Below are 13599 nucleotides of genomic sequence, written 5' to 3' on the forward strand. Positions count from 1 at the left end.
GACTTTTGTAACACAAACAAGACCGGTTTACACAAGTCCTGGTTCAGAGGCGGGACAACTGTGTGCCACGGTCGCCATAGCAACAGAGTTTTAAATCTAAAGTGAAGGACTGATGGAGCCTGGGGCCGTTGCTCCGGGTTAGGGTCAGGGGCACTACAGCAGAGTGTGAACCCCCCCCCCCTGCTGGCGTGTCTTCCATAAGAGGGCAGGAAAATCCCCCCCCCCTTCCCCCCCGGCCTCCCTGTCTCTGACATGAACAGCTCGTCCTCTTTTCTTCTCAGTTCACTCTTTCTCTCTCGGCCCCTCCCTCTTTCCGGCGTCACTCTGCCGGGCGGAAACACATTCCAGCCGTCACTGTGACCCCCCCGCCCCCCCCCCTGACTCCGGCCCCCTGGGGAGAGTCTGGGGGGGGGGGGTCACGCTCCACAATAGGAGGCGTCGCTCTGCTTAGAGTCAAACCAGCTCATGGAACGAGAGAGAGAGGAATGAAGAAGCTCCTTCAGGTTCAAGCTTCACTCAGAGAAGCTCCTGCTCAGAGTCACAGTCTGAAGTGATGATAATAATAATAATAATAATAATAATAATGATCATTAACATTGAAGGGAAGAAGAAGTTCCATTCATCAGGATCATTATCACCAGATATCAAAATAATTCTCAAACAGTCTTTAAAACTATGTTCACACAAAACTGTGGATCACACGTAGACAAAATTTAAAATATTATAATATTAATAATATAAAACATCACACACATTTAAATGATAATTGTTTTGGATCATTTCTGACTCTTCAGTGAAGTTGTTCTCATGATGTCTTGGCCTCTTATCTCGAATCTGAGGATTTGAATGAATGATTCACTTCTCTTCATATCTACGTCACATGTCATATTGATCCCGATGGTTTGATGAGAGCAGACGAGAAGCTTCAGTGTGATGAGAGCGTTCTGTTGTTGGGAAGGATTTTCCTCCTGCTTGGTTTGGAGTGGGGGGGGGGCAACAACAGACTCTTTGTGTTCCAACGCCTCTGTGGAAATGTTCCTCTCATCAAGACGCTGATTGTTCCTCCTGGTTCCTGATGACGTCGATCATCTTTCACTTTCAATATCGATGAATCTGTGGATGAATCATCAGCTCTTTGTCCTCTCTGTCCTCTCTGTTGCTTTGTCCTGTTTGAGGACGTGGAGGCGTCTCTCTGTTTGAGCAGTCTGTCCCTGTCCTCAGAGGACGTCTCCTCAGAGGACACATCGCTTTGATCCGAGGCTCAGAGGGAAAATATGCTTCAGATGTTCAGGATCTCTTTGGAACAAGAGTCGACCTTTAAGTTCCTTTTCTTTGTGAAACACATCAGAACGAACGCAGGCTTGAACCAGCAGGACGGAGTCAGACAGTCTGTGTAGAAAAGACTGAAGTCACATGACCTCTCAGACCAGTCACATGACCTCTCAGTCCAGTCACATGACCTCTCAGACCAGTCACATGATGAAGGTTCCATCTAAACGTCTCTTTGGACTCGAGCTGTGAAACCTCCTCACGGCTGCTTCCACCTGGTGGAGCTTCCAGCCTCTGAATGAACGTGTCACTCTTCCTGATTGGCTCTTAGCAGTCACATGACTCGACCACCAGCGGCGAAAACAAACACAAGGTGTGAATGTGGACGATTGTTTGGAGTTTAAAACTGCGTCAGTGTGAACAGAGACAACCTCCATGTTCCAGCCTGAGTGACCTCCACCCAGGAAGCTCATCTGCAGCTGAGGTCCTCAGTCACACAGACACACACACACAGACACACACACACAGACACACACACGCACACACACACACACACACACACACGGAGCAGGAAGTGTGTGTTTGCAGTTGCTTCATTGTTTCCTGTAATAAACTTGAGTCCTTTGTGAGCGTCCTATCAGCTGCTTCACCTTTATTTACCATCCACAAAGAGGCCCCCCCCCCCACCCCCCCGGGCCGGGCCCCTGTCAGCTCACTGTTTACAGAGCAGATTCTTTGGCTGAGCAAACAGCCGTGCACACCCCCCCCCCCCCCCCCCCCCCCCCTTGACGCGCTGACTGACGGCGACTGGGAGGTTGGTTCCCGGGCTGTGACCTGCTCAGACTCGCTGTGGGTATGTGGTCGACCAGCGGCGTGTCGGGAGCTAGAGGACCGGACGCCGCTCCAGCGTGTCCCGCCCACTTCACATTCCCGCTCCACGTCTCTGTGCGTCCGGCGTCCTGTGAGCGATGGTTAACGTTGAGCGGCTGTCAGGGTCCGTACGGTCACGGCAATCCTGGAAAAGTCATGGAAAAAAACAATCTCCCAAAAGTTTTGGAAAAGTCATGGAAATTTGTTACATTCATATTTTCAAGTCGTTCATTTACGCTTTAAATGTTTTAAATAATTCATATGCTTTTAAAGAAATACGCTTAAAATATAAGCAGTTATACTTGGGTTTGTGTCATTTAAGGTTTACTGTATCATTATGTCTTTTGTCACTTTTTCGCGTATACACCGAGATTTCACAAAATGAGTCATGGAAATTTGGTTTAAAGTGATTGAAAAGTCCTGGAAATCCATTGGTCAAAATGTGTCTGAACCCTGAGCTGTCACGTGTTGCTACAGCTGCAGCGTCGGCATGGAAACAGGTTTTAATCCTCCAGGCTTCTCAGTTACAACAACAGATATAATAAATCACTCAGATTCAGAAACTGATTGTTTTCATCACATATTATTCTATGAGAAATCTGTGAAAATGTTCGGGTTCGGGTTAAAGAGATGAAAAGTTCCTGATCCAGATCCAGATCCAGATCTGCACCAACACGTCAACAAATGGAATCAATCAATCAAACATCAAATCATCAGTTATCAGATATGAAATCTGAATCTCCCGAAGTGAAACGCACTCGAGCTGAAACGTGTCTCTTCTCTCTCCAGGTAAAGCCTTCGACATCACCTACGTGCGCCTGAAGTTCCACACCAGCCGCCCGGAGAGCTTCGCCATCTACAAGCGGACCAGCGAGGGCGGGCCCTGGGTCCCGTACCAGTACTACAGCGGCTCCTGCGAGAAGACCTATCAGAAGCAGGGGCGGGGCTTCATCCGGACCGGCGAGGACGAGCAGCAGGCGCTCTGCACCGACGACTTCAGCGACATCTCTCCGCTCACCGGGGGCAACGTGGCCTTCTCCACGCTGGAGGGCCGGCCCAGCGCCTACAACTTCGACAACAGCCCGGTCCTCCAGGTGAGCGCCGCAGGAAGTGCATCCACACAGGAAGTGCTTCCACACAGGAAGTGCATCCACACAGGAAGTGCATCCACACAGGAAATGCATTCACACAGGAAGTGCATCCACACAGGAAGTGCATCCACATAAGTGCATCCACACAGGAAGTGCATCCACACAGGAAGTGCATCCACACAGGAAATGCATTCACACAGGAAGTGCATCCACACAGGAAGTGCATCCACATAAGTGCATCCACACAGGAAGTACATCCACAAAACAAGTGCATCCACACAGGAAGTGCATCCACACAGGAAGTGCATCCACACAGGAAGTGCATCCACACAGGAAGTGCTTCCACACAGGAAGTGCATTCACACAGGAAGTGCATCCACACAGGAAGTGCATCCACACAGGAAGTGCATCCACACAGGAAGTGCATCCACACAGCAAGTGCATCCACACAGGAAGTGCATCCACAAAACAAGTGCATCCACACAGGAAGTACTTCCACACAGGAAGTGCATCCACACAGGAAGTGCATCCACACAGGAAGTGCATCCACACAGGAAGTGCACCCACCCAGGAAGTGCACCCACACAGGAAGTACTTCCACACAGGAAGTGCATCCACACAGGAAGTGCATCCACACAGGAAGTGCACCCACACAGGAAGTGCATCCACACAGGAAGTGCATCCACACAGGAAGTGCATCCACACATAAGTGCATTCACACAGGAAGTACTTCCACACAGGAAGTACTTCCACACAGGAAGTGCATCCACATAAGTGCATCCACACAGGAAGTGCATCCACCCACACAACAAGTGCATCCACCCACACAACAAGTGCATCCACCCAGGAAGTGCATCCACCCAGGAAGTGCATCCACACAGGAAGTGCATCCACACAGGAAGTGCATCCACACAGGAAGTGCATCCACACAGGAAGTGCATCCCCACAGGAAGTGCATCCACACAGGAAGTGCATCCATATAAGTGCATCCACACAGGAAGTGCATCCCCACAGGAAGTGCATCCACATAGGAAGTGCATCCACACAGGAAGTGCATCCACACAGGAAGTGCATCCACATAAGTGCATCCACACAGGAAGTGCATCCACACAGGAAGTGCACCCACACAGGAAGTGCATCCCCACAGGAAGTGCATCCCCACAGGAAGTGCATCCACATAAGTGCATCCACACAGGAAGTGCATCCACACAGAAAGTGCATCCACACAGGAAGTGAACATCGTTTGTTTCTGTCAAGGTTCTTTGGTAAAAACTTCAGAACATGAGGTTTAGTTTTTTTTTATTTCTGGAGTCATGTGATCTCAGTTATAGACACGAGTCTCTTTATGAATTGATAATAAATGTGTGTGTGAGCAGAAAGGACCGAGATTAATGATCCGTCCAGAGGAGACGAGCGGAAACACAAACAGTGTGTGTGTGTGTGTGTGGGGGGGGGGTGTCCAGCTGCTGCAGTGGGAACTCCGGGGGCGTCGCCTAGCAACAGGTCCCAACTCTGGACTTGGCAGCATCGAGCCTGTAACCTGAGCCGCAGAAGTGACTTCTGGGAAAACAACTACTGATGGTTTTTACTGAGGCGACTTCAGAGAATCAGAGTTTTAAATTAGAAAACTGACTATTAGTGACTTTATATAAAGATAATCAGTGACTGTATATAAAGTCGATAAGTGACTGTATATAAAGATGATCAGTGACTGTATATACAGATGATCAGTGACTGTATATAAAGATGACCAGTGACTGTATATACAGCTGACCAGTGATTGTATATAAAGATGATCAGTGACTGTATATAAAGATGATCAGTGACTGTATATAAAGATGATCAGTGACTGTATATAAAGATGATCAGTGACTGTATATAAAGACTTTATATACAGATGATCAGTGACTTTATATACAGATGATCAGTGACTGTATATAAAGATGATCAGTGACTGTATATAAACACTTTATATACAGATGATCAGTGACTTTATATACAGATGATCAGTGACTGTATATAAAGAGGATCAGTGACTGTATATAAAGATGATCAGTGACTGTATATAAACACTTTATATAAAGAGAATCAGTGACTGTATATAAAGAGAATCAGTGACTGTATATAAAGAGAATCACTGACTGTATATACAGATGACCAGTGACTGTCTGTGCAGCCTCCTGATTGGCTGCTCATCAGACTCCAGGTGGAGAGTCTCTGTGTGAACGAACACATTTAGCTCTGCAGCTCTGAACTTCCTTATTTGACTTGTCGGCATGAAGCTATTTATACTGAAGCTGGAGTCTCCTCTCAGGCGTCTGTTTGTCGCTCGCTGACATTCCTCCCGCCTGTCCTCTCTGAGCGCGGCGAGGGAAACGACCACCAGCCGAGAGCGCCCACCTCCCGCTCGCCCTCGTCCTGGATCTGTCGTGACTCGTCCGCCCTGAAATAACACGTCTCAGCTTCCACACGGGTCAAATGGTGTCGGGCAGTGATCCCCTTCACTGACCCACTGAGACAAGTATTCATCAGTATTTGAATTGAACACAAACTGGTGATTCAAGAATATGATGACGTCAGGTCATGACCTCATTAAAGAAGAATATGGGGCCATCTTTGAATGAACACATGTTATATTTAAACCTGCGTTAACAGGTTATATTCTACGTGTTTGGTCGAGAGGTGAAGAAGTTGAAGTTGTGTGCTGTCAGGTGACCCGTGTCCTGCTCTCGGAGTGTTTGTGTGTTCGTTGTTTCAGTGACAGTTGTCGTGAAGTCTCTGGGTTTTGTGATGATGAACAATATCACTTCAGTCTTCTCCTGTAAAACATAACGAGAAGCATCCATGTGTTAACACTACGACAAGCAGAACCTGGGAGCAGTGGAGGAGTGTGTGTGTGTGTGTGTGTGTGTGTGTGTGTGTGTGAGTGTGAGTGTGTGTGTGTGTGTGTTCACAGCTCAGCTCAACGTTTGTGATTCCCTGAAGAGTTTCTTACGCCAGGAGGAAATTCTTCCCCTGAGGAAACACATGCTCCGGCTGAGGCGTTGCTCACAAACACAGAGCTGCAGATGATTGATAGCAAACAAATGTTGTGTAGAGTTTAAACAGCGTGGACCTGAGAACGTGCAGGAGCTTCCTGTAGCGAGCCAGCTGAAGAGCTGCAGCTGCAGAACAGTTCAGATCAGTTTATCTCTCACGGAAGACAGAAGAGGGAAAGTCGCTCAGGACTAGAGTCTCTCAGAAAAGCCACTGGCTGAGAAACCAGCTGCAGAAACGTTTTCAACGATCGTTCATCAGAGCCAAGTGTGAAACATCTGCCAACAGCTGGAGCTCCTCCAGAGTTCGGCTCCAGACGGACGTGATGGTGTCGTTCCAGCTGAAGGAACCATCTGAGAGGAAGTGAAGGTCCTGGTCCCGAACTGGAAGAATCCAAACAGCCACACGGATCTTTAATTGTAATAGAGATATCACATCAGATCTGTCAGACGCTTGTTGGTCCCAGACTCTGAACAGGTTTCATCTGGAGTCTGAACTCCTGCTGAGAGGAGCTGGGGTCCAGAAGAGGCTGAAGCTCCTGTGTTCTGTCACTTACTGTAAACACATATCAGACGTGTGTTAGTGGTGAAACTAAAGGGATCAGCAGGAGTCAGGTCATCGTGTTTTCAGACACTCACAGAAACCGTAGATATAATATGTAACATGTCACGTATGCATGTGAACGGTTGTTGCTCAACAGTGAAGACATTTCCAAGACTTAGTGCTCGTCAATCATTAACATCCAAAACCATGAGACAATGAAGGCGAGCGTTGGAAAGAGCAGTTGTCCTTCAACCTCGCCCTGCCCCCCCCCCACTGCATTGCTTAAACACTGTGGTCAGGAGGGTGTAGTTACTTTTCTACATGTGGGTTTATTTACGATGTGGTGGGAAAACTGTTGTTCGAGTTCCAGGATCGAAGGTTTAAAGACTTTAAAAAGCTTGAATCTGTTGGTCAGCAGCTCCACGAGGACTTGACTCGTGTGTGTGAAGTTCCAGGAGATGTTCTCTGTGTAGGAGGGTGAGAAGAACAGTTACACTTCAGTTTCTTCTCTGACCTCCTGTCTCCTCAACACTGTGAGAACATGAAGTCAAACCATTAAACAGTCCGAGGGGTTGGTGTCTGACAGGAAGCCGGAGGTCAGCTTCCTGCTGAGGACGGACACATCATTAGTTTCTCTTCATATCAGACACAGATGAAGCATCATGTGGTCGGGACAGACTCGGGTTTGTCTTCAGAACTCGTGGGTTTGTCCTCACACAGCTGCTGAAGGACGAGCTGATAAACTTCCTGCTGATACTGAACAAACCTTCTCTCCCACGTGTGCTGCAGCCGCTCACACAGTGAGACACACAACAGCCGTTCACACAGGGAGACACACAACAGGTGTCGTCAGGAAGTCTCCGTCTGGACCTCGTGTCCCAACCCGGCCAAGAAATAAATCCATCTCTCATGGCTTCCTGTTGCATCACTGGGTTTGAGTGTTTCCCACAGTCAGAGATTAAAAAGCTCACATGTGCAGCAGAACGTACAGACGATGTGAAGGGAACAACACAACACAACACAACACAACACAACACAACACAACGGATGTTATCATCACTTCATAGACTTTTTATAAACCAGTTACCATAGAAACACAAATCGCTTTTAAACAAAACACACAATAAAATAAATTCAGTGAATAGAGGAAATGAAAGTCTCAGAATATGAACATGAGATGATGATAAACACATTAAATTAATAAATGAATGTAAAAGGTTCAGATGTGAGTGTGGTGGAACCTGCTGTGACGGAAGTGAATGATTCTAACTTTAAATGAAATCACTTCTCTGCCTCGGGGTTGTTTCATTTATTTAATTTCACCTGTCTGTTCATTTGACTTTATTCTTGTATTTATTTGATCCTTTCACTATTTGATCTGGTATTGTGTTCCTGTCTCATCAGTTCTGAACCGACCTGCATGAAAGGTTCTTTGAATCCAGTTAGTTTGAGTCCCTGAGGAACCAGATGTTGTGTCTGCGTCAGAGTCTCTTCAGTCTCCTGATTCTGTGATGACTAGAAACATGATGACCTCATGTCCTGATGTCTCTAACGTTGTGTCCATGTTGTGTCTCTAACGTTGTGTCCATGTTGTGTCTCTAACGTTGTGTCTCTAACGTTGTGTCTCTAACGTTGTGTCTCTAACGTTGTGTCCATGTTGTGTCTCCGCTGCAGGACTGGGTGACGGCCACCGACATCCGAGTGACCCTGAACAGGCTCAACACGTTCGGAGACGAGGTCTTCAACGACCCCAAGGTCCTCAAGTCCTACTACTACGCCATCTCCGACTTCGCGGTGGGAGGAAGGTAAAGAAACACGTTTCACCTCCAGCTCTGCTTCTCTTTCACATGCACAGAACATGTCTGAGCAGCCTGAGCTCCGTGAAACCTGCTCAGACACAAGAAGAGGGGGGGGTGGTCCGGGGGTGGTCGGAGGGGGTCCGGGGCCGGGGTCGGGTGGTGTCACTGTGCTGCGTCCCCGGGACCGGCCCATCAGAACAACAGGGTCTGGACAGGCGGGACGAGTGTGAAACAGGATTCTGCTGCTCGGCTCCGCAGCCGTAATCTGTCTGAACACTGGAGCAGATTTCCATTACACAGCCGGCATTCCACGCATTCCTGACCAGGAGGCAGGATTACAGGAGACCGGAATGGGGCGGATCGCCCGCCATGACAGGCGCAAGAAAAGGGAGGAGTCCTGCAGCAGCTCAGAGTTCAGCCTTTGTTTACCCAAGGAGCCGCTCTCCTCTGGTTCAGAACCCTGGTTCACCTGGTGGTGGAGCAGCTCACGTGAGACTCAGTGAGTCTAGGTCTGAACCTGGTGAACTCCTCCAACAAGTGTCTGGTGTCAGATACAGGTGGGCTTGTTTCAGACTGAGGTCAAAGGTCAGCTGTAGACAGTGAGTGGTAGAATGTGAGCGTTCTGCTCCACTTCCTGTCTGTCAGCCTCTTCCTTCACAAGTCACTGTTTCCACGGCTCTGTGCCAACAACACCTGAAACCATAAGTGAAGGTTCTGCAGAGCAGGTCCCGTCCTGTTGTGAGGGGCTCGCCCCCCCGAGGAGCTTCAACCAAACCTTCACTCTGCCGCCGGGCGGAAAAACCTCCTCAGCCGGAGAATCAGATCAACACTGAGCCGTCAGTTCGATCCCTGTCACATCAGATCAGATCCTAACGTCCAGGACTAACTCTCTTTACACTGAATCACACACAGCTGGAGTCTTCTGATCATCCGTCTGAGCAGGGAATTGTGGGTACTGTAGTTTTGAGTTGCACTGTTGCTCAGGTGTAACGTCTTCATGTCTCCTCCCTCAGGTGTAAGTGTAACGGCCACGCCAGCGAGTGTGTGAAGAACAGCGGCGGCCGCCCGGTGTGTAACTGCAAACACAACACGGAGGGAGACGACTGCAACGTCTGCAAAGAGTTCTACAACGACCGTCCCTGGAGGAGAGCGACCGCCGACAACTCCAACGAGTGTCTGCGTGAGTCTGCTGCCGACCGCACGTGTTCCTGGACACGTGTTCCTGGACACATGTACCTGGACACGTGTTCCTGGACACATGTTCCTGGAGACATGTTCCTGGACACATGTTCCTGGACACGTGTTCCTGGACACATGTTCCAGGTCACGTGTCCCTGGACACATGTTCCTGGACACGTGTTCCTGGACACATGTTCCAGGTCACGTGTCCCTGGACACATGTTCCTGGACACATGTCCCTGGACACATGTTTCTGGACACATGTTCCTGGACACGTGTTGCTGGACACATGTTCCTGGACACAGGTTGCTGGACACATGTTGCTGGAGACATGTTCCTGGACACATGTTCCTTGACACATGTTCCTGGACACGTGTCCCTGGACACATGTTCCTGGACACATGTTCCTGGACACATGTTCCTGGACACATGTTCCTGGACACATGTTCCATGTTCCTGGACACATGTTCCTGGACACATGTTCCTGGACACATGTTCCTGGACACATGTTCCTGGACACATGTTCCAGTCCTGGACACATGTTCCTGGACACATGTTCCTGGACACATGTTCCATGTTCCTGGACACATGTTCCTGGACACATGTTCCTGGACACGTGTCCCTGGACACATGTTCCTGGACACATGTTCCATGTTCCTGGACACATGTTCCTGGACACTTGTTCCTGGACACGTGTCCCTGGACACATGTTCCTCGACACATGTTCCTGGACACATGTTCCTGGACACATGTTCCTGGACACATGTTCCTGGACACATGTACCTGGACACGTGTCCCTGGACACATGTTCCTGGACACATGTACCTGGACACATGTTCCTCGACACATGTTCCTGGACACATGTTCCTGGACACATGTTCCTGGACACATGTTCCTCGACACATGTTCCTGGACACATGTTCCTGGACACATGTTCCTGGACACATGTTCCTGGACACATGTACCTGGACACATGTACCTGGACACATGTTCCTGGACACATGTTCCTGGACACATGTTCCTGGACACATGCTCCTCGACACATGTTCCTGGACACATGTTCCTGGACACATGTACCTGGACACATGTTGCTGGACACATGTTCCTGGACACATGTACCTGGACACATGTTCCTGGACACATGTTCCTGGACACATGTTCCTGGACACATGTTACTGGACACATGTTACTGGACACATGTTCCTCGACACATGTTCCTGGACACATGTTCCTGGACACATGTTCCTGGACACATGTTCCTGGACACATGTTCCTGGACACATGTTCCTGGGCACATGTTCCTCGACACATGTTCCTGGACACATGTTCCTGGACACATGTTCCTGGACACATGTTCCTGGACACATGTACCTGGACACATGTTCCTGGACACATGTACCTGGACACATGTACCTGGACACATGTACCTGGACACATGTTCCTGGACACATGTTCCTGGACACATGTTCCTGGACACATGTTCCTGGACACATGTTCCTGGACACATGTTCCTGGACACATGTTCCTGGACACATGCTCCTCGACACATGTTCCTGGACACATGTACCTGGACACATGTACCTGGACACATGTACCTGGACACATGTTCCTGGACACATGTTCCTGGACACATGTTCCTGGACACATGTACCTGGACACATGTACCTGGACACATGTTCCTGGACACATGTTCCTGGACACATGTACCTGGACACATGTACCTGGACACATGTACCTGGACACATGTTACTGGACACATGTTCCTGGACACATGTACCTGGACACATGTTCCTGGAGACATGTTCCTGGACACATGTTCCTGGACACATGTTCCTGGACACATGTTCCTGGACACATGTTCCATGTTCCTGGACACATGTTCCTGGACACATGTTCCATGTTCCTGGACACATGTTGCTGGACACATGTTCCATGTTCCTGGACACATGTTCCTGGACACATGTTCCATGTTCCTGGACACATGTTGCTGGACACATGTTCCTGGACACATGTTCCTGGACACATGTTCCTGGACACATGTTCCTGGACACATGTTGCTGGACACATGTTGCTGGACACATGTACCTGGACACATGTTCCTGGACACATGTACCTGGACACATGTTGCTGGACACATGTACCTGGACACATGTTCCTGGACACATGTTGCTGGACACATGTTCCATGTTCCTGGACACATGTTCCTGGACACATGTTCCATGTTCCTGGACACATGTTGCTGGACACATGTTCCTGGACACATGTACCTGGACACATGTTGCTGGACACATGTTGCTGGACACATGTACCTGGACACATGTTCCTGGACACATGTACCTGGACACATGTTGCTGGACATATGTTGCTGGACACGTGTTCCTGGACACATGTCCCTGGACACATGTTCCTGGACACATGTCCCTGGAGACATGTTCCTGGACACATGTCTGATCTAATGAACCTGTCTCTCCCTCTCAGCCTGCGACTGCAACGGGAAGAGCGCTGAGTGTTACTTCGACGCCGAGCTGTACCGGGCCACAGGTCACGGAGGTCACTGCCGAGGCTGCGCCGACAACACGGACGGGCCCAACTGCGAGCGCTGCCTGGACAACTACTACAGAGACCAGAGCGGCAGCCGCTGTCTGCCCTGCGGCTGCAACTCTGTGGGTGAGTCACAACTCTCCTGACCTCAGATCAGGAAGATGGGAAACACAACCTCTCGCTGATTGTGTGTTTGTGGTCACAACTTAAGCTTCTACGATTCGTCAGGCTCGTCACATGACCTCCCAGTGTAGGTGATGTGTGGCGGAGAGATTAGATGTAGTAGAGTGGGTGAAGCCCCAGTGCATGCTGGGACACGAATTCAGCAAAGCCAAAAGAACTTGTATAAATGTAGTGTGTGTGTTGTTAATGTTGTTGTGTGAAGTGTAACGCTTTACGAGCAGTGAGGAGTGAAACCTCTGGAATGAGCCGCAGCAGAGAACTGATGTGAAGCAGCTGCTGCTCGGAACCCACTGCTCACACCCTGTGTTTGTGTGTTTGTGTGTTTGTGTGTTTGTGTGTTTGTGTGTTTGTGTGTTTTCAGGCTCGGAGTCTCCTCAGTGCGACAACAGAGGAATGTGTGCGTGTAAACCCGGAGTGACGGGAGATAAGTGTGAGCGCTGCCAGCCGGGTTACCACAGTCTGACGGAGGCCGGCTGCAGGTACACATCCCCCCCCCCCCCCAACCCCCCCCCCCATCCCATCAACACACACATCTGTTTACACTGGAGATAAAACTGTACAACAACATGACGGCTCCTGTTGGTGAAGCCAAAACATCTGGAGCTGCAGGTCCCAGCGTCTCCTCTCCACAGTCTAGAGGCCTGATGTGATGTGAACTCTCTGAGCGCCCCCTGCTGGCAGAGCGCCTCCTCACGCCTCTCTCTCTCCCCACTCAGGCCCTGTTCTTGCTCGCCCTCCGGCAGCACGCAGGAGTGTGACGTCAACTCGGGGCAGTGTCGCTGCAAAGACAACGTGGAGGGCTTCAGCTGCGACAGGTAACACACACACACACAGACACACACACACACACACACACACACACACACACACACACACACACACACACACACACACAGACACACACAGACACACACACACACACACACACACACACACACACACACACACACACACACACACACACACACACACACACACACACAGACACACACACACAGACACACACACACACACACAGACACACACACACACACAGACACACACACGGACACACACACACAGACACACACACACACACACACACACAC

General features: G+C 49.6%; 1 protein-coding gene across 1 annotated transcript in view; it reads left to right on the forward strand.

Annotated features, from left to right (window-relative positions):
• Positions 1–13599, forward strand: part of lamc1 (laminin, gamma 1) — a 44213-nt gene that overhangs the window by 15671 nt on the left and 14943 nt on the right. The window contains exons 2-7 of the mRNA XM_061085169.1: positions 2929–3233; positions 8484–8614; positions 9622–9788; positions 12266–12454; positions 12873–12990; positions 13228–13326. Of these exons, the coding sequence (XP_060941152.1) occupies positions 2929–3233; positions 8484–8614; positions 9622–9788; positions 12266–12454; positions 12873–12990; positions 13228–13326 (1009 nt within the window). The remainder of the gene's footprint in view (positions 1–2928; positions 3234–8483; positions 8615–9621; positions 9789–12265; positions 12455–12872; positions 12991–13227; positions 13327–13599) is intronic.

The sequence above is a fragment of the Limanda limanda genome, chromosome 13 (genome assembly GCF_963576545.1).
Source record: "Limanda limanda chromosome 13, fLimLim1.1, whole genome shotgun sequence".
In the NCBI taxonomy this organism is placed as follows: domain Eukaryota; kingdom Metazoa; phylum Chordata; class Actinopteri; order Pleuronectiformes; family Pleuronectidae; genus Limanda; species Limanda limanda.